We start from the raw sequence: 23201 nt of genomic DNA on the forward strand, positions 1-23201 counted from the left end.
AAATTATGTTTAAATTGACATTCTTATAATTTAGTTTAAAAAAAAAGATTTCCAATTAAGTTTTGTATTGTATAGTTTCGTAATTTGGCCGAATGTAATTAACATCAAATTGCCGATACGAAACGGAACGTAGCTGTCAAAGTTCAATTACTTGATTCTATTTATCGACTTGTGTTGTTTCTTGTTTATAAATTGAAAGAAAATTTATTCACGCGGCAATCCAGTACGGGAGTCAGGCATGAATGTTGACCGCAGCCCGGAGAGCCCAGTAGAATTGAGTGATCGCGATCAAGCCGTCCTGATGGATCCTATTGACCACGAACGTTGTCGCTATCCGTATTGTATAGTTTGGACTCCCATTCCGGTTTTAACGTAAGTATTTCAAGCCTTTAAATTCACTACGTTTTTATTTATTAAATAATTTTAATGGAGCAAGGACGTAATCGTACTAATCGTTTTCAACTTCAACGACTTGAGTTTACAAAAATAAATTAAGTATCAGTTTTAGTAACACTGAAGTTATCTGCACATGTTGTGTTCTGGTTTTGAGTTTATTTAAAATTCTGGTTTTGAGTTTATTTAAAATTGCCATTATAATTTATGGCTATTTTACACTAATCCAATATGCCTCGTAGTTTGCTTGTGTATTTTGAACTACAGAAGTAAATGATTTTAAAATTAAACTTTTTGGTTATTATAATCTATAACTAACTTATTCTCCAGATGGATGTTCCCATTTCTGGGTCACATGGGCATCTGCACATCCAGCGGGGTGATCCGGGACTTTGCTGGCCCATACTTTGTGTCTGAAGACCTGATGGCTTTCGGGAACCCTACCAAGTACTGGCAGCTAACACCAGCTAAGGCTCACAATGGGCAACCTGGATGGGATGCTGCTGTTCATAAAGCTTCAGAGATTTATAAAAAGAGAATGGTTAGCTTTAAATTTTCTTTTATCATTAACTTATAAGTAATTTTATAAAATAATGAATGAACTATCAGTTTCAGTTGTAGCACTGGTTTTGTTATGTACTTCATGTAGTCAACATGAAACATTTTCCGACCACCTTATAAAGAATTCACACCACCCGAGGGGTTCACATCACATTATAATACACTGGACAAAAAACACTGAATACAAGCAAGGACTATAATGTAGTGGCACCATCTAAGAAAAAGATAAAGAATTTAAACTGTCGGTAATAGATTCTTACCGGTCACTGACACTATACTCATACAGCATTAGAATTTATTTTTTTAGGGATTGCTAACGAGTACAAGCTACAAAAAAATCGAAGAGCGATAAAATCAAGGCCATTCACACATTAGACTTGTTCAAATACAGAGAAATCTCGATAATCTGGCAACAGCACTAAAATTGGGGTAAAAATGATCTATGTACTAATATGTAATATACTATGTGCACTTACATTATCGCACTTTGATATATTTATAAATAGCAAAGTTGCAGATAACAGTATGATTTTCTTTGAATTTAGTATTTTAGTAAAATTTTATACGACTTACCTACTAAAGAACATATCAAAATAATATGCAGGTTTGCTGTAACTTCCAGTCATCCGAATTTTCGAGTAATCCGTCTCTCTCATGTCAACATTAGTGCCAGATTAGTGAGATTGTACAGTGTATGAATGGCATTGGTTGCCGCTAGTTGCGTGCGTCCGAGCTGCAGCCTTATACTTACAAATAGCAATGCTACTGATGCTATGTAGAGTGTCTATCCAAAGTGCTTTTTTTAAATATTTTTTTGCCTCTGTTTTGAATTCCAGCATATCATATTCTATGACAACTGCCACTCACATGTGGCCATGGCGCTAAACCTCATGGGTTATGGGGGCTGCAAGAACTGGAATATGGTGAAGCTGGCCTTCTACATGATACCCTATTCTAAATATGTCAGGTATACACATTATCATTTTCATTTGTACTTTAAAGCGTGTCTTAGGGTTATTATAGCACATGGCGATTTTTCGCAGTGATTCAATAGTGATGCAGCCATGATACAGTATTAATACAATTGTGATTTGTTAGTTATATATCGTATATCCATATTTATTTAATCGTATGGCATATTTTGTGTAGATTCAGGGCAGTCAGCCACTTGATGGCCTCGTCGCTTAGGGTGATCAGGTCTTCAGGAGGTCCATTGGCGTATATCCATGTAAACACGATTCTGCATCGCGCTACTGGATCGCGGGAAAAAAAGTCATGGGCTGCCTCCCTTAAGTTGTGTTTAGCTAAGTCACATGCCTGGCAAAATGTAGAGTGAGGCCACATTGGTGCGTTGCGTTGCGTTGTTTCGTAGCAAGCGTCTTCGCAGCGTCAGCGCTGAGCGCGTTGTTTTTTATGACATGCCACATTAATGCGACGTCGCGACACAAACGCACCGCAACGCACCAGTGTGGTCTCAGTGGTACAGGGTTACGTGTGACCATCAGTTTTGTGAGTGAAACGCCTTTACATAACTTTGAGGTGTTTCTAATTTTTTAATGAACTAGCCATTAGGGTCTACACAGAAGAGGTTGCTTCGCGAGGCAATTGCCGTGCGAAGCAGTTTGGTCTGTAGAGACGAGGCATTGTGGCCGTGCGCACGTTTGCTTCGGACGAGGCACGTCTTGAATTTATCGCGAAACGGTTCGTTCTATGTATAATTATTATTAATTGTATACCCATTTAACCCATCATCATCATTCTACCATTCTTCATCAATTCTCATCTACTCAAAGGTTAACTGGAAGAAATCCCTTAAAGGGATAAGTTCGCCTTTTTACTGCTTATCCTGTGCCATATTTATATTTTGTCTTTTGTACAATAATATTCTATATATTATTGTACAAAAGACAAAATAGAAATAAAGAGTTTATACATACATTTTTCGGAAAACCATCTGCTACAGTCCATTATTAAAACTATAGTCTACAGTTTTAAATTTTTAATACATAATTAAGTATGTAAACAGAACCAATGTTTTTTTTTGTCCGAGTTATTTCTCTCACGTTTGTAAATATTTTGCCTCTAAGCTGGTACTAGAAAAGTTTTAAGTTGAGGGATTGAAAGTGTCTTATTTGGTGTGTAGTGGTAATTTTTAAAAGTCATCCCGTGGCGTTTTTTCCCTTTAATCTACATTTCTTTGCTGATGTTTAACATCGGTGTTTTTACAGTACTGTAAGTCATTACTTTACTTTTGAAGTTACAGAAAATAGTAAACTGCAGAACTCAATCAACCTAAACCAATCAATATCTAATTAGTTGACTAACGTTGTATTTTATCACATAACGTTATGGTTTAAATTCGAATGTATTTTTGATGGATTTACGCCATTCTTAAAGTGCCGTGTATTTATTTTAATTGCCCAGAGTTACAAGGACGTGGCCCCTATTGTTTTAATGTCTGCTGATTAGTTGATAACTGATTACAATTACGGAGTGCATGATTTATAATATTAATTGAAGTCTATTGATTACTAACTTCAGCCCGTGACTTCGCTGGCGTGGCATGATGATGAGAGATAGAAACTTCTCCATTTCCTTTCTCGGGCTTCAAACTATCTCCATGCCAAGTTTTATATAAATCGGTTCAGCGGTTTAAGCGCGAAGAGGTTAGAGACAGACAGTTTTACTTTCGCATTTTCTAATATAAATGTGTTTTTTTAAGTAAGTCATTTAAGTATTATTTTTTAAGTAAGTCGTTAAAAATAACAATAAAGTAGATAAGAGCGTTTTTAGGGTCCCTATTACTAAGACTCCGCTGTCCGTCCGTCTGTCACCAGGCTGTATCTCATGAACCGTGATAGGTAGACAGTTGAAATTTTCACAGATGATGTATTTCTGTTGCCGCTATAACAACAAATACTAAAAAGTACGGAACCTTCGGTGGGCGAGTCCGACTCGCACTTGTCCGGGTTTTTTATGTAGTGAAGACTTTTGGAAATAATCACACCGAAAGTCAACAAAGTTAAGTATATTTCGTGCCCTTCTCATCATATTTTTGTTTTTGTTTCAGCCTTGGAGCCTTCGTAAAGACTTGGCTGCCGTTCGTGATCATCGTCGCGTTCATCTGCACACTCGCCGCTCTCATATAGATGTCTGAGGTTATAGCAGGGTCCCCTCACAGTTCAAGGAGTTTTGGCCGTAAGCACTCTACGTTCGTGTCCAGAATAGGATAGAACTTTTCAAAATATTTAATAAAATAATTTGATTTGTTCCCAAAATTGTATATGTCGGCGCGTCGGCGGCGTATCGTAAGATCAGGCAAATCGTAAAGTTCCTGTGAATGTTTTGACGGTCAGATTAAACCAAAAGATGGGTACGATAGGTGACTTCAGATGCCAAAGCGGGTGTAGCGAGGCTCCGTCTACTCAGGGAACGTGACAAAGATTTTCACATTTCACGATATGCCTAGGAATTTCACGATCTGCCTGATGTTACGATCCGCCGCCGACATATAGCTAACAGCACCCCTCTCGCTCGTAATCCCGTAAGGGATTCGGATAGAATGTGCAAGCACGTACTGCTCGGCCTTTAGAATTGACAAAGGCACCTAAGATTTCAAAAATTGCAGAGAATTTGAAATAGAGGTGGATTCTCAAAGAAAACTTTGTAGCCACAGACGCCACAGTAAGTTAACTGCCATCTTTACACACATGATTAAAACTTTTAGATCGCCATTTGACTCTTATTCTTACTCTTTCACCGATGTGTTAAATAGCAAAAATAGGCGCCATCTTACCGGGCACCACCTAAAGGTTATGGCGCCATCGCTCGAAACAATGCCGTCATACCTTTGGCCTTTGATCTATTAGATGGCGCCATTTTTTGATATTGAACAAATTTAACACATATCAGGGAAAGAATAAGGATCAAAGTTAAATGGCGTTCTAAAAGTTTTAATCATGGGTCAAATGATGGCAGTAAATTTACTGTGGCTACAAAGTTTTCTTTGTCAATCCACCTTTATTTCCAATTCTCTTTGATATAGGTAGTCGCGCGAGCTGATTACGCTGGAGGGTTCGGTCACTTTCTTTAGTTTATGACATCTACATATCTTTGTATAATACTAATGCAATAGGGAATGTGACGCGAAACTCTACCTAGGGGCCTAGGGGGCGCCACTACCACAATCCATCACAATTTGAGGGTCTACAGCGAAAAGAGAAATTCGAAATTTCGTTATCTAACCTCTCTATCACTCTTGCATATTCGAGCGATGAAGAGGCAGACAAATTGTAAACAAAGCGCCTTGACGCATCAATGTCATGTTTTATTATCTGTAAAACTTGTCAAAAAACAGTTTAAGACACAGTATGTATAAGTTACTCTATGGTTTATGAAAGGTGCTAGTGCTGCACTCTGGCGGCAGAACATTGCAGTAATACTCCCTATTACGGTGTTGATATTAGAAATTATCTAAAACAGTTGAAAAAAAGCGTAAAATGCATGAAATATCTCATTCTGGACATGGGTGTAGTACGTTTTCCTCACCGAAATGCATCTAAATATCTAAATAGGGACCGTGCGCGTTGGAGGGTCTACCATCTTGTGGCCTGAATCGGAACCATAAACATGCACATTTACACGTCACGTGTTTTCTTGTGCATAGTAGGTTCTGCCATCTTGTGGGCTACGTCGGAACAAAAAACATCACATTTACGCCTCGCGCCAAAAATCTGACGGCTCCTGTGCTGCCTCCTACAGTTCATGCACGCTCCCTATAGGTAGTATCATTATGGTGCACCACTTTCATACAGTGAACCATTGTAAAGTAAGAAGTTAGGTGTGGCAAGTGTTTTTAGTATTGCATCGCCTGAAAAATACAACATCAATAGCGCAAGTGTCAGGACTAAAATATGGTACGGTCGCCATCAGATATATCGGAGCGGCCGAGGTGGTCACAAATATCTGAACACGCACTCTAACGGTTTGACAATAGAAGCGTGCTCAGGGCGGCTACCGGGAAAATCGTAATTCGTCAATTGCGGGCATTTTTCTCTGTCATTCTAATTACGTCTTAGTGAGAGTAAAAGAGAAAGATCCCCGCAATTTGCGAATTTCGGTTTTCGCGGTAGGCCCCCAGATATTTGTGAGCACCTAGGACGCGTCGATATATTTGATGGCTGCTGTACTAAATCTGTTTGGAGATCACTGATGATTTATGTGATTTTTAAAATTATGATATGATATAGGATGAGATCCAATCTTATCCCATAGGATTAATGAATTTGTGGTGCAATTTTTTATGTTTAAATCATACCCCTATTTTATTTTGATAAGCATTAGAAAATTATTTAGTCCACAGGCCTATTTTAACAATAGGTATAACTCATATGTCACTTTGTCGCTTGTCATAAGGATGAGATTTGCTTGTATCTTAATACGAATAACATGTCAAGGCGTCCTTATCGCAAGCGACAAGGTGGGACGTTTTGCCGGCCGCGGTCACATATAATAAGAGGTGTTTTTGGTTTATCTAATTTGTATGTACAGTATTTTATGCGCTTATTTTTAAATTGAAATGTCATCATTGTTGCCTAATGTGTTAACCGGAGATTATTTCGTAAATATTAAAGATAAAAACAAGTTTAATTAATATCGAAAGTATGTTACCCAACTAGTAAAATCACATTTAGAACTTTTTTTAAATAAAATTATAAATATCCCGAATATTAAGAAATATCATTCCATTTCAAGAGCATTTATAATGATGACATTTCCTTTCTGGTTACAATATGACTATAACGTCTATAACAAATTAACAAGCACTATGAGAATCGAGACTACAGAGGAATATATTTTATAATTTATTTTTATTGATGTTTTATTTGTTACTTGTTGATTGATCGGATGTTGGGACTGTCACTATCATGTTTGTCTTGCAATGAGTCTGATTAAATATCGTGTTGTATTTCGGTTTTTTTTTTTCAAACCCTTTCTATCCACACGGGGGCCTACCGCGAAAACCGAAATTCGCAAATTGCGGGGATCTTTCTCTTTTACTCTCACTAAGACGTAATTAGAGTGACAGAGAAAAATGCACGCAATTGACGAACTTCGATTTTCGTGGTTATAGCCCAGAGGGCCTACCGCGAACCACGTTCGACGTGTTGCCTCTCTATCACACTTGTAAAGCCGTACGTAAGTGTGACAGGGAGGCAACACGTTGAACGCGGTTCGCGGTAGGCCCTCAGTAGGTCTAGATGGTCGGCTCTTTATCATTTGTCTCCATGCCTGTCACGTTCTAACAGTTCTAAGTAAGGAAAGAGACGGGTATAGTGACAAGCGCTAAAAATGGAACCAGCTGCCACTGCACGTCTTAGTGAGAGTTAAAGAGAAAGATCCCCGCAATTTGCGATTTTCTGTTTTCGCGGTAGGCCTCCAGGCGCGTAAGACGATTTTAGCCAAACTGTCTCTCCTTAGACGTAAAAGTTAAATATCGCTTTTGAGAGTTATAAGTTAATTATAGTTAGTGTTTAGTTTTTTTTTAATTAAAATGCACTGTATTTTTATAATTAACAATTTTTTTAAATTCTTATTTAGTGATTTTTAAATGTCCGAAATGACGAAGAAATAAGCACTTACAAATCTTGATAAAATAATATTTTATTTACATACGATTAAATACAATATCTTAAGATTATAAGACTTATAATTTCTAGGCTCCGAGTCTAAATTTAAAGCCATTATCATATTAGATAGATTCACAATTTTAACCGCCTCAAACCCTGAAGAAATAAGTAGGCAACAAATTTTATTTATCAATGTCCATACATGAGCCGACATCAAAATACTACAATGTTAGCAAGTTTTCCTGTAAATAAATTACATATTTATTGATGACAGGTAACCATCCAAAACTGGACGATAGGAGACTACAAGAACCAATGTGGTGAAAACTTAGACATTGCTTTTAACAATCCTGATATTGAAGAAAACTCGGTATCTCGTTCATCCACGATGACACGTAGATTTGTCAAATCTAACCTTTAATAACATGACATTACGAATCACGGCACGCGTCTTCGTGAATGACACGATCTATATGGGATACATACATACCGTTAAGTACTACGTTTCAACTTTGAGTAACAGTGTGAAATGCGAGATTTTGTCAAAGTAGTGACGATATATTAGTAGTAGTTTGAAAAACACTTGATTCAAATAAAGCTTAGAGTGAACTGACTGCACAGCATTTGTAATATACTTGGGTTACTTACGAGGGAAACTGGTTTTCCACTACTACATTTTTTTTTCCATTCTCCATGGTATTTTAGTATGTTATTGACACAATGAAAAACTAGATGTACTTGTAGGTTTTCCTCTTTTTCAACATTTGCATATGCAATTTTTTTTTAATTTTTATGAAAGCGAAACCTAGAATTTATTATGCTGAAGTGATCGACATCAAAATCAAGGTGATTTGTTAAGATTTAGTTATTGGAAACCGTTTTCTCATGAAATGGAATTTCATAGGAAAAGTACCGTTATTTCGTTAGAATTGCAAAGCTATTCTTTCCTCTAACTTCAAAGTCGGAGAAATTCGACCCTCTTAGGTAATAAATAATTACCTTTTCTTAATACCATAATCGCAATATCTGTCTGTTGGATCCAAGTTTGAAGTAAAGCAACTCACTTGTAAATAGAGTCAGACCAAGATAAGTTTGCAGCGAGTTTGATAGCACAGAGCATGGAAGTGTTATTTTAAATGTCATATTTTCAGTTGATGCTTAAGATAACACTTTAAACTTATCTTGTTGCAACTCTATTGCTTGCCATATTAATTATGCAACAAAATTGAAAGCTTGCTTTTAATTTTAATTATCTTACATTTCCCCTGTTTTAATTACATTTCAACTACAGTGATTAAAGTCTTACTTACATTTAATAATATGCCAAACACGTTTTAGTAATTTCACTTCAAAATAGATGAGAAACAATGCAACCGGGGTAAAGCTGATGCTTGCATTTTCCAAGAATGAATTTTTTTGCCTACCGTGGCACATATCGTCGGGGATAGTGCAATACCGCGTAAATAACAAATGCAGTAAGGTCCAATTACCTTGTACATTGTTTGAATTTCGAACTCTTTTGACTTTGTTAGTTACGTGGTATTGCACTATCCCCGACGATATGTCCTTTTAATAATTTAACCTATATTTTCTTAATTTTATGATGCCCAAATGCCAGGTTCAAAAGTTAGAGGGGCACATACACATTTTTTTTTGGAATTTCAAAGCAATTATTTTCAAAGTTTTCATTTGATAAACACTATTTTAGAAACATTAAACTTGATTTTGAAGACCTATTGAATTATGTGCCAGACAGATAAATACTGAAAAACCATTTTTGCCACTTTGGCTAAGGAAATATTCTCATGAAGAAACAGACTGCAATGGTCACATTATTTAAAAACTGGACCCCTGAAAATAATTGGTGATACCTGTATTATAACAATATTTTTAGGCAGTATATAATTATTACCATATAAAACAAATCTGTACACAAATATCATAATGACAGCATATTGGGAGTACAACATAAAAATCTTTTTAGTTTTAGGGTGAACCTATCCAGGTCTTTTACATTTGTTTCTTGACTGATATTAATAAATTAGATTCTCCTATAGGGATCACCTAATTAATATGGCCGCGTCGAATTAACTGCTTAAAATCAAGAACTCAACGAGGGTGGGAGGGGGTTAGGGTCGGCAACGCGCATGTAACTCCTCTGGAGTTGCAGGCATACATAGGCTACGGATACTGCTTACCATCAGGCAGGCCGTATGCTTGTTTGCCACCGACGTAGTATATAAAAAACAAATGTAGTGTTTTCAATACACAATAACAAGTGGAAACAACAAACAGGTTTTAGCACTCTTTCAGAACACTCTTTTCTATTGAGAAATCGTAGTTGTAGCTGCTGATGTTCACCTTGTTCGTTAGGAAAGCCAAGAGGTCACTGATTTCTGTTGCGAATGCATCCTTATTGTTCGCCATTTGAAGTTCACGGCAGAGCGAAAAAGGAACCCCTTGGAGATAGTGGAAGTTCTCTACACTGGGATTCTGTACTGGAGCCGGAGGAGCTGGCCGAGAAGGAGCCGCAGGATACCCTGGAACTCCAGCACCAGGAACACTTGGATACAAACTTCCCCCTGGAGGCGATGGGTTTACTATAACGAAACTGTCTCCAACTTTCGGCCCAGGTATGGGTGGCGTGTCGTCTTCAACTGGTGACGAGCGCCGTTTGCCAAATATAGACGAAAACATCTTTGGAGAAGTGCAATATTATTTTGTTTCAGCTAACAATGAGATTACTCATCATATGAAAAACGTCGTAGTGTCTTGTCTTAATATGTCAAAAACAAACGTCAGCGGAAAAAATCTGATGATCGTTTATAAACAATTTTTTTTTTTATAATAGGCGAAGTGTAAATCGCCTCGTAGTCATCGTTTCTTGTAAAAATATAAATAACAATATGACAAATAAAAAGATACAATTATAAAAAAATGACAATCATATTAAGTTAATATACAATTAGAAAAATACAATATACAAAAGTTAGAATATGATAAATAAGAATAGCTTCGGAATGGCTTGCAGTAACTGAGGGAAATAGGGCATGTCAGATGTGTCAGATAAACGGTAATTTTCGATTAGTCTTATTATAAAAAAAATACTGAATAATAAACATCTAGATAAAATCGTAAATATTTTATTGAAATATGGCTACGAAAAAATTAACAACTTATAAAATATTCGAGCTTGGCGGTTGAGGTTCGGGCAACTCTCAGGAAAAACCACGTAAATTCTTATTGGATTATCAAACCGATCCAACGCTCTTATTGGTTTAATGTTGCTGTTTTTTATCACTGCTCCAATCACAAACTAGTATGATATATTCAATTCAATGAAAATTCTAGTAAAACTGCATAAATGATCAACCAAAACAACTTATTATAATTTTTTGACAAGGAAAATTGAACTACGTCAAAATTTCTGGTCAAAACATTCCAGCTTGTTTTGGAGGAGTAGTTTTTCACGTGGTAAAACTGAAATGTAAAAGTGCTAACGTGTCCTACCTGAGAAAATGGTCAGAGTTCCGCGTGGAAGACTGGAAAAGTGAAATAGTGTTTGTTCTTGATAACTTTCCGGAGCAGATATCGGGAGTCCAGCTGGTCAGTGTTTCTATCGTGTCTTTTACTTAGGGTTTATCTTTAAAAACTTTAAATGTATATTTTTAGTGGACCAGTTATACTGTTTCAAGACATGGCAGTAGCATCATAGGCATAAAGAACGTTTTAATTTAGTATTTTGTTTATCTTCTATGAGATATATATATGTATTGCAGCCAGTTAATCTCCTGATTTTACATTTGTAATCACACACCACCGATCAGAAACTAATAAGAATCTTCTTCCAAAAAGAGGATCAAGTTGAATTAATTGCCAAGAACTCTTTAATTTATGAGCAGTGTATTGAAATATATCAACTAGTAAAGATAAGGTTTGCACACTCTGTGGCTGTGATAAAATGTGTTTACCAACAATAATGATGACATTTTGGCCTCTACAGGTTTATAAACAATGCTTTGGAAGTTTTTATACTTTTCAATAAACACTGGAGGTTTTCCTATGTTTCTTAATATCTTCTGCTCACACATTATGCTGATTGTAGTCTAAAAATAAATTATGTGAATCAAACATACAAATCTATTCCATATTTTAGACTTACAATGTGTTTATTGCTGCAGCATTTTTTAGAAACCTGATTTGAATTTATTATTAAATGTAGGTATCAATTTGGCAACAATTTACATGTTTTGAAACATAAATTCATTTATAGATTATGCAAAAATATGTAATAGTTACACATTAAGAGAATCAATAATTCATTTTGTATAATAATAGCTCGACTGAAATTCTAAAAATAATTTAAAATATGATTAATGCTTTTTTAGTATCTGAACGCATGAATATTTTTAGTAAAGGATATTTATAGTAGGTAGGTTATAACCAGACATAGGAATCCGTGGGGCAAAATTGTTTGACAAGTAGGGAGTTCCTGTATCGATAAACTTGACTATCGATGCTAGTTCTATATACTAGTGATCACCAGTGATCGGTTATTTGGATTCTCCGTCGCGGGATATCAAGTAGAAAAGTTAATATAGATACGACAGTTTCCCACGATACCGAACAAACCGTACAAAAATAAAACAATTTAAATTATCTCTAAGGATTTTTTTACTCTTACATGGCAACCAGTTAAGACAAAAACTTTTATACTTTTCCTAATCTCAACATTTTATTTAAAACAAAATATATTAAAACCTCCACAAAGTATTAGTTTATATATCTGTCATGATGGAAAAAATACTTCAAAATCTTGACATTGACATTTCATTATTTTCTCTGGATTTCAGTTCTAATTATTTTTGGTGAGCAATAAAACCATTTGACATTGTGGACATTGTTTTTCTCAAACTACCTCTCAGTTGAAAGAAGTGTAATTGAGTTTTTGATAACGAATTCATTTATTCAAACAATTAACCCGTAGTAACCATATATTAGCTGATAGACACGCGTACTTACTCGCCGAACTTTTATCCAAACGGTACAAAATGTGCCGCTTTGGAGGCAGCAAATGAGCTGTCAGTATAAACACTTGTGCTCATTTGTTCGATTTAGACAAAAGAACGGTAAGTACTCGTCTATCACAACAATAAAATAAACACATTGTATTTTTTTTGCCTTTTCTAACAACATAAAGCCCGGATTCCCGGGGCATATCCATACTAACATAATGATTGAGGTCGTTCACCCCATGTCGTATCCAAAAAACCGATCACTGGTGATCACACAAGAGTTTGCTTGTAAAAATATGTTTTTATTAAGAGTAAAAAAATAATTTAATAATAACTCAATGTACTCTTCTTCGTTTTTAAGACAAGACTAGACAATTTTATAATTTTACTCTTCCCATTTTTTTTCTCCGTGAATGTCCCATTTACTATTCTTAAAGGAACCAACCAGAATTTGTTCCATATTTTTGGGTATTAAGCGTCTAAAATTAATTGAGTAAAATTATAAAATTGTCTTGTTTTGTCTTAAAAAGGAAGAAGAGTACATTGAGTTATTATTAAATTATTTTTTTACTCTTAATAAAAACATATTTTTACAAGATAACCCTTGAGTGATCACTAGTATATAGAACTAGCATTGATAGTTGAGTTTATTGATACAGGAACTCCCTACTTGTCAAACAATTTTCCCCCACGGATACCTATGTGTGGTTATAACATGGGAATATGGCCCAAACTAAATTATTTTATCATGTATTAGGGTAAACCGCCTATTACTGGCCACCCTCTTATTACTGGCCACCTTATACTAAAATAAGAATTCTATTTATTTATTTACACAATTCAAGTAGACTAAAAAACTATTGTTCTGATGATTAACTTAGATTATGTGATTATTAAACAGAATACCTTTTAGTATAAGGTGGCCAGTAATAGACGGTTTACCCTACTCCCTTTGGTTATCCGTTTGTATTTAATGATAAAACTCACTGGCTGGTCACTTTTCTCTGCAGCTGACTGTACATTGGGCGGCACAATGATAAAGTGAAAATATATTACATATTAATCTTTTGTGCAGGGAGGCGACTTGGATTATGGCTGACGACCCGGGCCACTCCATACCAAAAACAGGTAAGTCTGAAAGCAATTAAACCTTGGAGTTCAAAATAATTGGTTGTTATGGGTTTGAGTTATTTTTAACAAAGAAATATAAAATTTCAATGAAGCAATTACATTTAAAAAAAATAAGGATCCAGTGTAAGGAAATGGGAGTACCTGTCTTTTTTTTTTTTTCTTAATTTTCCAATAAAAGTGTGAAATAAAAAATATAATTTAAGTTAGTTAGCCGTAACTGTCCTTAGGATAATTTAGATTAGGAGTAGGATAGTTTCGTAATGCGTCTTTTATTGTTAAGTATTTATCTGGGTGCCCACTAAGTATATCCCCTCTACTTGACCTCCTTCTTCCCATTATCACCAACATCTTTAATAGTTCAATTTCTTCACGTTGTTTTCCTAATTCCTGGAAAGACGCTAATATTACTCCCATTCCAAAAAAGTCTAACCCGTCTTCCTTCTCTGATTTTAGGCCTATTTCAATTCTTCCTTTCCTCTCCAAAGTTTTAGAGCGGCTTGTGCAGTTGCAATTAACTTCATTTCTTAATAAAAACTCTCTCTTCAATCCTTTCCAGTCAGGGTTCCGTTCCGGTCACAGCACGGTCACCGCACTAGTTAAGATTTCTGACGATATCCGATCTGGCATGGATAACCGGAAGTTAACGGTATTGACGTTGCTAGATTTCAGCAACGCTTTCAATACCGTTGATTTTGACATCTTACTGGGTATTTTACGCTCTCTCAATGTTTCTTCTGCAGCAATTGAGTGGTTCCGCAGCTACTTGGATGGTCGTCGGCAACGAGTTAAAGTTGATAACTCTTCTTCTTCATCTTGGTGCAGTACTCTGGCCGGCGTCCCGCAGGGTGGTGTGCTGTCCCCCTTACTATTTTCTATCTTCATTAATTCTATTACTTCCAATCTCCTCTCTTCTTATCATCTCTATGCCGACGACCTCCAAATCTACTCACAAGGCCTGCTAGATGATTTACCACATCTTGTACATTCTATTAACACCGACCTAGAACGCATTTCTGAATGGGGCTCTTGCTATGGTTTAAAGGTTAATCCATCTAAAACTCAAGTAATTATCATTGGCAGCCCAAGAAGTATAGCAAGAGTCGATTTCGATGATTTGCCTGGGGTTCTGTTCGATGGGGTACTGATTCCTTTCTCTAACCAGGTCAAAAATCTGGGTGTAATCATTGATCGTACTCTTTCTTGGATTCCGCAGATCAGTGAGGTGAGCAGAAAGATCTTTGCTACGATTGGTTCCCTACGTCGACTTCGTAACTTCCTGCCTCTCGCCACTAAAATTGCGCTTGCTCAGTCTCTCCTTCTGCCTATTTTGGACTATGCTGATATCTGCTATTTAGACCTTACTGAAGAGCAATTGAACAAACTCGAACGACTTCAAAACGTGTGCATTAGGTTCATTTTCGGGTTGCGCAAATTCGATCATATTTCAAGCTTTCGTTCGCAGCTCAAATGGTTACCCATCCGATTCCGTCGCAACACGCATATTCTTTCCCTCTTGTATGCCACTCTGTTCCACCCCAATACTCCGTGTTATCTTAAAGCCCGGTTTAAATTTCTTTCATCTCTTAGATGCTCTCAAAATCTGCTACTTGTTCCCCCTCCTTCCTCTTCAAAATTCTACAACAACTCTTTCAGTTTCCGTGCTGTCCGGCTGTGGAATAATCTACCCATTGATATTAGACGTGCTAAATCACTTCCCATTTTTAAAAACCTATTAAAAGAACATTATTTGTCTATTTCATGAAGGTCCTATACTCGTATTCTTTTAAACTCGTTGTCGTTGTTATGGCTTCCTTTGTCATTTATATATGTATATGTATATATATATATATATATATATATATATGTATATATTTTTTGTATATAGTAATAATGTAGTCTATCTTAACTTTATATGTGTAGTATATGTATTATATTGTATTTTTACTACTTTTTTTCTTTATTTTTATTTTTTTGCACCACCCGTTAACTTCGTTCGCCATCTCACTATCTGAAGGTTGTCTGGAAGAGATCGCTGTTTAGCGATAAGTCCGCCTGTTGTTACCTACCAATGTGTATATGTAATCAATTTCTGTATCTGTTTTTTATGTAGTGTGCAATAAAGAATTTTATTATTATCTGTTTATTTATCTTGTGTCTTAGATTAGGCATTTTATAATATGAATATAAAAGTAAAATACAACAAATCATACAAAAATAATACAAAATACATATAAACACATTATAAAAAACCTAACCTAGGGTGCCGCCAGCAGCGGGGCAGGGCCCAAGCTGCCGGTGGTCAGGGCCGCAGAGAGAGGAACCGGCGGACTATCCGCGCCGTGTCCAAGATCACCGCCTTCTGCATCTGACCCTTGATCCAACCACCTAGCGAGAGTCTCTCAAGGTGTTGGTCGAGACTCTTCGCTATGAGACCATTCGCTGAAACGACTATCGGGACAATGATCGTCGAATCAACATCCCACATGGCGGTTATCTCGTGAGCCAAGTCTAGGTACTTACTGGACTTGTCCTTCTCGGCTTTCACGAGATTCTCATCATGGGGGATGGTGATGTCGACGAGCACGGCCCGGCGTTGCGATCGATCTATTATCACGATGTCAGGTTTATTGGCTACAATAGTCCTGTCAGTGATAATAGATCGATCCCAATAGAGCGTGGCACGACCATTTTCGAGAACTGGCGCAGGTGAGTACTTGTAGTACGGTACTTCGCGGTCCACAAGGCCGTATAGAAGAGCAAGTTGCTGGTGAATAATCCTGGCTACGAGATTATGTCTGTGCAAGTACTCGCCGTTAGCAAGATGAGAACAACCGGAAATTATATGCCTGAGTGACTCTCCGGGACGGCGGCATGCCCGACAAATGTCGACCGTACCGTCCTTCAGGATATATTTCCGATAGTTGTTCGTCATCATCACTTCGTCCGCAATTGCACAGGCAAAACCCTCGGTTTCTCCGAAGAGGTCCCCGAATCGTAACCAGTTCACCGACGCGAGCAGGTCCACGTCGGGTCCCGTGAGGGCCTTGTAGAACCGCCCGTGTAGCACCTTACTCTCCCATGCCGCCTTGCGATCCGCAGTACTTAGTACCACAGGTTTGCGCCAGTTCTCGTTTGCCAAGGAGAGCGGCGTGAGGTTCCTGTCTACTGCCACCACATCACGATGCATCCCACACTCGTTGTTAAGGAAATAATTCCTGAGATTGCACACCTCGCGGTTGTGGAGATCTTTGGCGTTTAGGAAGCCTCGACCTCCACACTTCCGTGGGATGTACAATCTCATAACTGACGAGCGTGGGTGTAGCATACGGTGTGTGGTTAGCAGTAGTCGGACCCTCCGATCCAGGGCGTCCAGCTCGGTCTGAGTCCACCTTAGTATGCCAAAGGTGTATGTGAGCAGGGGCATTACCCAGGCGTTGAAGGCGCGCACTTTGTTGCCTCCTGACAAAAGACTGTTAAGGACTTTTGTGAGCCGACTGAAAAAGCGTTCCTTCACCGACTGTCTAATACCCTCATCCTCAATACCCAACGACTGTGACATACCAAGGTATTTGTAGGTTTCTGATTCAGAGATAGATCTGAAAGCCATTGCCTCAGAAAGTTGTAAATTTGTTGAATTTACAACCTTCCCCCGCTGTACATGCATAACTGCACATTTATCGACACCAAACTCCATGTTGATGGCACTACTGAAGACTTCGGTGGTTTTCAGTAGCTCCAACAAGTCTTGGCTATTTGGTGCAAATAATTTGAGGTCATCCATGTACAGAAGGTGAGAAACGACTTCACCCTCTCTCCGAAGCCGGCAACCTAGTCCCGAATCCTTCAGCAGGGTGCTGAGGGGATTCAGAGCTAGGCAGAACCACAGGGGACTCAGACTATCACCCTGGAATATTCCTCGCTCAATCCTTATAAAATCCTGCGGGCCAGGGTGGTCATCCCCGCCTCCTGGTTGACGAAGGACTGTGGTCCACTGCCTCATACACGCGCTTATTATTATTATTATTATTATTATTATTATATCTTTAAATTATTTATTTTTGTATATAAGTAATACGAACAATAGGTAAACTGTACCAAGGAAGATCAATAGTTCTAAATATAAGATACTTAAATGAGTATAAAACTCTTAGACCCAACACAATACTTAATCAAAATATTTCAGAAATAAGGGAAATAATATATTTATTCATCATCATCATTATCAAGATACACATGTCAATTTTCATTAGCATGTTGCTCGGGCGAGGAAAACGCGCGCGCCGCCTCGGCCGAGGCACGTCTACACTGGCCGTTTTGTGCGTGAGGAGATTGCCTCGCGCGTATGCTCGCTCTGTGTGGACCCGGCTATTTGACAAAAAATATAATGACAGACAATATATTTTTGTAATCATCTATAAAATAAATTGAGGGAAAACTAGCATTTGTAAGTAGGTAACCGAAAATAATCTATAGGCGAGATTTTCCGCGTGTTATAAAAAAAATAACCATTAAAGATGGGTCGAATATGGACTTTGCCGAATACGAATATCGAATATTAGTTCATTGTTCAGTACCCCTAGTGTAAATAAATTCGATTTCGAAACGTGACATACGCGTTTGCGTTTAGTCTCATTTTGAAAGAGCGCGCCAAGCGGGACGTTTTGGAAACTCAAAATCCTATACAAAATGAGACTTAACGCAAACGCGTTCGTCACGTTATGATGTCGATCAAATTTACACTAGGGGTACTGTTCACCTACTTCACCTGTATCATTTCATTAAATCATTTGAAAACGTTTCCATTAATAATCGCTTCCTAGGTAATTCCCTAGAAACAAACACGTCAAAAGGCAGGGATTCGCAAACAAAATTTCAACACTTAAAACATCCTATGGGTCCAACATGCGTCATCGAGTGTTTCAACGACAGCGGGAAAACGTAACTTGAAAGAGGAAAAAGTTTTGGAGAAGCTTATATTTTACAGTGTAGCAACAAGACTAACATAAAACAAAATATTTGGCATTTTAATCGAATAATTCATCCCAACACACCCATTCACCCAACACTGGCATTTTTGCTTACCGGGTGGCTCCATCACCTTACATTATGAACAGTGTGTCTTACGCAATAAAGAATTTTTGAATTCGGCCGAATACTAACATTGCCTTCGGTAATAAAAAATAATGCCGAATACCAAATAATTACGGAATATTCGACCCATCGACTGAATCATTAATAAAGAGGAAAGGGGACGACCGTTTCTCCATACAAACGTGGTCCCCATTTTCCTCTCTGAATATGAACAATATAGAAAGTTTTTTTACACAATCTGATGTAAGTATTAAGTGTTTTTAGGGTTCCGTACCAAAAAGGTACAAAAGGAAACCTTATTTTTTCTAGTTTTTGATTATTAAAAGAGTTTGGAGTGAAAACAAATTCCATACAAATGCTTAAATATTCCTTACCTAACTCTTATTATAATAATTAAAAATTCAAAAAAAAAAACAAACAATGGGGCATAGCTATGGTTAATATACAAAGTGTACATCAAACTGTGTCAAAATATGAATATCCAGAGAGGAAATTAGGGACTACGTTTATTTATTTATTTAATCTTTATTGCACAAAAGAAAACCTTATAGTACAAAAGGCGGACTTAATGCCATGAGGCATTCTCTACCAGTCAACCTTTAGGCAAAGCAGAGAGATTGTGACGTTTATATGAAAAGGCGGTTTCGGGGCGGTCGTCCACTTTCGTATTAATGGGAGCAGGCTTTATATCATCTGCACTTCCGTAAACCTTATTGCATGGACATAAGGTCCACCAAAGGTGTTGCTGTTAGAAAGTTTCAAGGCCAGCTGTAAGGTCCGACCGAGATCTCGGTCTCGGTCTCGGTCTCGGCATTCTCGGCCAAAAATCGAGCCGAGATCTCGGTCTCGGCTCTCGGCCAAAATGGGCCGAGATTCTTGCCGAGACCGAGAATAGGCAATGAGTTGATCATTGGTGAATTTGAATTTTCCGCGCACGAGTGCCGGGGTCTAAGCCACTTGTTGGTTGCATCGCCCGTTTGGTGTGACGTTTTTTGTGAATTAAATTGGTTTCGTACCCACATTTTAAGCCAATTATTATCAAATACTAAGTGTTGGGATCAGATAGGCGCGTTAACTTGTTGTGAGTTGAAGATAACACTGGATATTTTAATACTAAATATATTTGTGTTAACTGTTAACTGGAAAAAGCAAAGCAGTAGGTAAGTACAAAACAACACCTGTGGCGGATATTTTGGGTTGCAATATAGAACTCTTTATTTTGATTATTGTTATGTGCACCTGTTTTTGTGCACATCCGTACTGAAAAAACCGGCCAAGTGCGCGTCGGACCACGCATAATGGAAGGTTCCGTACCTTCATACAATACAAAAAAGCCGTACTAGCAAACGAGCCTATGTTACTGGCCGTTTCGTCGTTTTAATAAGATCAGTTTTTTTATAACTCTTAAATGGCTTAACCAACCTTATTCAAAATATTTTCCTGATAAATTATTTGCTTATTAAGCTTTATTATTTAGAAATGTTTTAATGGTTTGGCTCTCCCGGTTCATAAGTTAGAGGGGATCACACTATTTTTTTTAAGCGATTATTTCCAAAAGTATTAACTTAATCAAAAAAACCTTTGTAATGATGAGTCACATGAATTTTTATAAACTTTATGTTACATTTATATTTAAAAAAAAATTTGGTTATAAAATATATCGTATAGTTTTTGAGTAAAATGACTGTGACATACGCACAAACCGACAGACATAAGGACATGACGAAACTACAAGGGTTCCATTTTTGCCATTTTGGCTACGGAACCCTAAAAATACTATTTAATAGCGCTACGAATTGATTATGACAACTTTTTTTTGATAAATCGTCGAATTTCGATTATAAAAACATTTTTAGTGCAAAATTCGTCTTTTTTTTCTATGTTATAAATTCTCGGTCTCGGTCTCGGCCGAGAATACCATTGAATCTCGGTCTCGGTCTCGGTCTCGGCCGAGACAAAAAAAGCGTTCTCGGTCGGACCTTAGCCAGCTGTCAAATGGCGGGCAGAAAAGCTTATGGGAGTGAAAAAGTATTAGGCTTATGTGACGTTCGAAATTTAAAATCAATGAACTAAGTATTAGCGATTGCCACGTGTATACTGGAGTTTGATTTGATAAAAGTTTGATTGAAATTACTCTTTAACCTTCTAGGGTTGAAAAAACCCGGAAATATTCCCGCTTTTTTCTAAAAGCCATGTTTTTTAAAGTTTTATTAGGAAAAAAACAATGTCACTTAGTGTCTATATTTTTCCGATAGAAACGAAAAAATCGGAAATAAACGAAAAAAACGTACGTACGTTGAAAAGAAGTTGTGAATTTTTCCATTCATATTTAATCCGGTAAAATTGACGACCGGTTTGGCCTAGTGGGTAGTGACCCTGCCTACGAAGCTGATGGTCCCGGGTTCAAATCCTGATAAGGGCATTTATTCGTTTGATGAGCATGGATATTTGTTCCTAAGTCATGGGTGTTTTCTATGTATAAGTATTTATAAATATTTATATATTATACATATCGTTATCTAAGTACCCTCAACACAAGCCTTATTGAGCTTGCTGTGGGGCTTAGTCAATTTGTGTAATAATGCCCTATAATAGTTTAGGTAGCTACACCTGCTTAGTCGTGTGTTTTGTTATCCAAATGCTGGCAATCTTTCCCAAAAAAAACTGAAAAAAACGAAATTCCAATACGTCCTGAATTACAATTTGATTTTTTCGAGAATTTCAACCCTAAACCTTCTTTAAGAAAATGTTTCATGTTGTGACATGTGTCAAGAAAATGTTACATGTGTTGACAAGGGGGAAGGGGGAGGTTATTTCCTTTGAATGCTTAAATATAATGTTGATGTACTTATACTTAGTACACTTGTTGTTGTAAAGATGTGGGTTGTAGGTTTACACAATCGAGTTTATAAATATGTATACATTTCTTTAACCTTATTGCAATTGATTAAGGCGCAGAAATGTATATATGCATTTAGTTCAATGCGGATAAAATCGCCGAAGGCAAGCAGTAATCGGGATTTAAAAACTCGATTCCCATCGGCTTATTTTGAGACAATTTGGTTCTCTAAAAAGGAAAAAGCTAAATAATAATAAAGAATTAAATTTATAAACTCTAATTAAGTACATCTCCTCTTCTTCCTCGCGTTGTCCCGGCATTTTGCCACGGCTCATGGGAGCCTGGGGTCCGCTCGACAACTAATCCCAAGATTTGGCGTCGGCACTAGTTTTTACGAAAGCGACCTTCCAACCCAGAGGGTAAACTAGGCCTCGTTGGGATTAGTCGGGTTTCCTCACGATGTTTTCCTTCACCGAAAAGCGACTGGTAAATATCAAATGATATTTCGTAGATAAACTCTAAGTACATGACGGCCCAAAAATACATTTATTTAAGTACCTGTATTTTATATTTTTCTTACACGTATTTTACAAAATGTTATTGAAAATTAAAAAGTACAATCATAATAATATTAATAATCTAAGTAATCGTTAAACGTATTATTCTCCTTTAGCTATGATACAAAAACGAAAACGTTTGTAAAAATTAACAGCAAAATGCCACAGTCAAAAAATATCAACGTATTTTTGGGCAACCCTGTAATGCTGGTACTCTACCTACTCTAATGTAAAAGGTATGTATACAATATTCAACCAGAATTTAATAAAGTTACAAAAGTACGTTAAGAGCCACACTCGTGGATCGTGGATCCCCTCTACGGTAACGTAGGCCCAGGGTTGCCGGGTAACGAAAAAGAAATTGGGGAAATTGCGCTTTAATACCTTTTCACGCATCGCATTTTTTTTTTTTCATCACACTTGCCCGTAAACGGTGTTATAGACGTTATAGTATGCCACCATACTGAGATGTAATGAGCTATAATTGTGGCCACGGGCGTAATAGTTTTTTTTATATTTCATTATGCTCATGCGCATATTGGGCATAATGTTTTTTTTCGAGTAGATATAAATTAGTTTTACTTTTCTAATACTGACGTATTCATTTTTTTGAGATGTTTATAAAATATTTAAATTGATTAATTTAATAATAGCTGTTTAAAACAGTTTTACACAATGCTTAATCGGGGCTGAATGCCAGATGGTTCTGTCTGTTCTGTGCTTTCCATGCCTTTAAGCCAGTAGCTTGATCTTGATAGTATGATAAAAATGTCAGTAATAGTGTTTTCGTTTTCTTCCTGTGAAATAACCATACTAGCGTCCAGTAGAACTGACACAAGAGAACATCATGTTCTCGTTTGATTGTATTATTTTAGTTTTGGACACTTAGAGACCTTATACAGCTCTAAGATTTTATTTTATTTTAAATTTTATTTTATTTTAAATTTTATTTTATTTTAAATTTCATTTTATTTTAATACCTATT

At 36.9% G+C, this 23201-nt stretch overlaps 2 protein-coding genes across 6 annotated transcripts in view; both read left to right on the plus strand.

The window, feature by feature from the left end:
• Nucleotides 1-121: 121 nt before the first annotated feature.
• On the plus strand, nt 122-6922 carry LOC133524621 (transmembrane protein 222). Its single transcript, XM_061860757.1, has 4 exons — nt 122-372; nt 724-934; nt 1791-1921; nt 4025-6922. Exons 1-4 carry the CDS (start codon nt 239-241, stop codon nt 4101-4103), a joined length of 555 nt encoding a protein of 184 aa, XP_061716741.1. The 5' UTR covers nt 122-238; the 3' UTR covers nt 4104-6922.
• Nucleotides 6923-10631: 3709 nt separating this feature from the next.
• The window catches only part of LOC133524585 (histone deacetylase 4), a 169545-nt gene continuing 156975 nt past the window's right edge, over nt 10632-23201 (plus strand). For 2 of the 5 annotated variants that reach the window (XM_061860670.1, XM_061860678.1), the window contains exons 1-2: nt 10636-11189; nt 13674-13726. In XM_061860670.1, coding sequence (XP_061716654.1) covers nt 13690-13726 — 37 coding nt within the window. In that variant the 5' untranslated portion in view covers nt 10636-11189; nt 13674-13689. Of the gene's footprint in view, nt 11190-13673; nt 13727-23201 lie in introns of all 5 variants that reach the window. The other 3 variants (XM_061860680.1, XM_061860676.1, XM_061860672.1) reach the window with 3 other exon arrangements.

The sequence above is a fragment of the Cydia pomonella genome, chromosome 13 (assembly GCF_033807575.1).
Source record: "Cydia pomonella isolate Wapato2018A chromosome 13, ilCydPomo1, whole genome shotgun sequence".
NCBI lineage: Eukaryota > Metazoa > Arthropoda > Insecta > Lepidoptera > Tortricidae > Cydia > Cydia pomonella.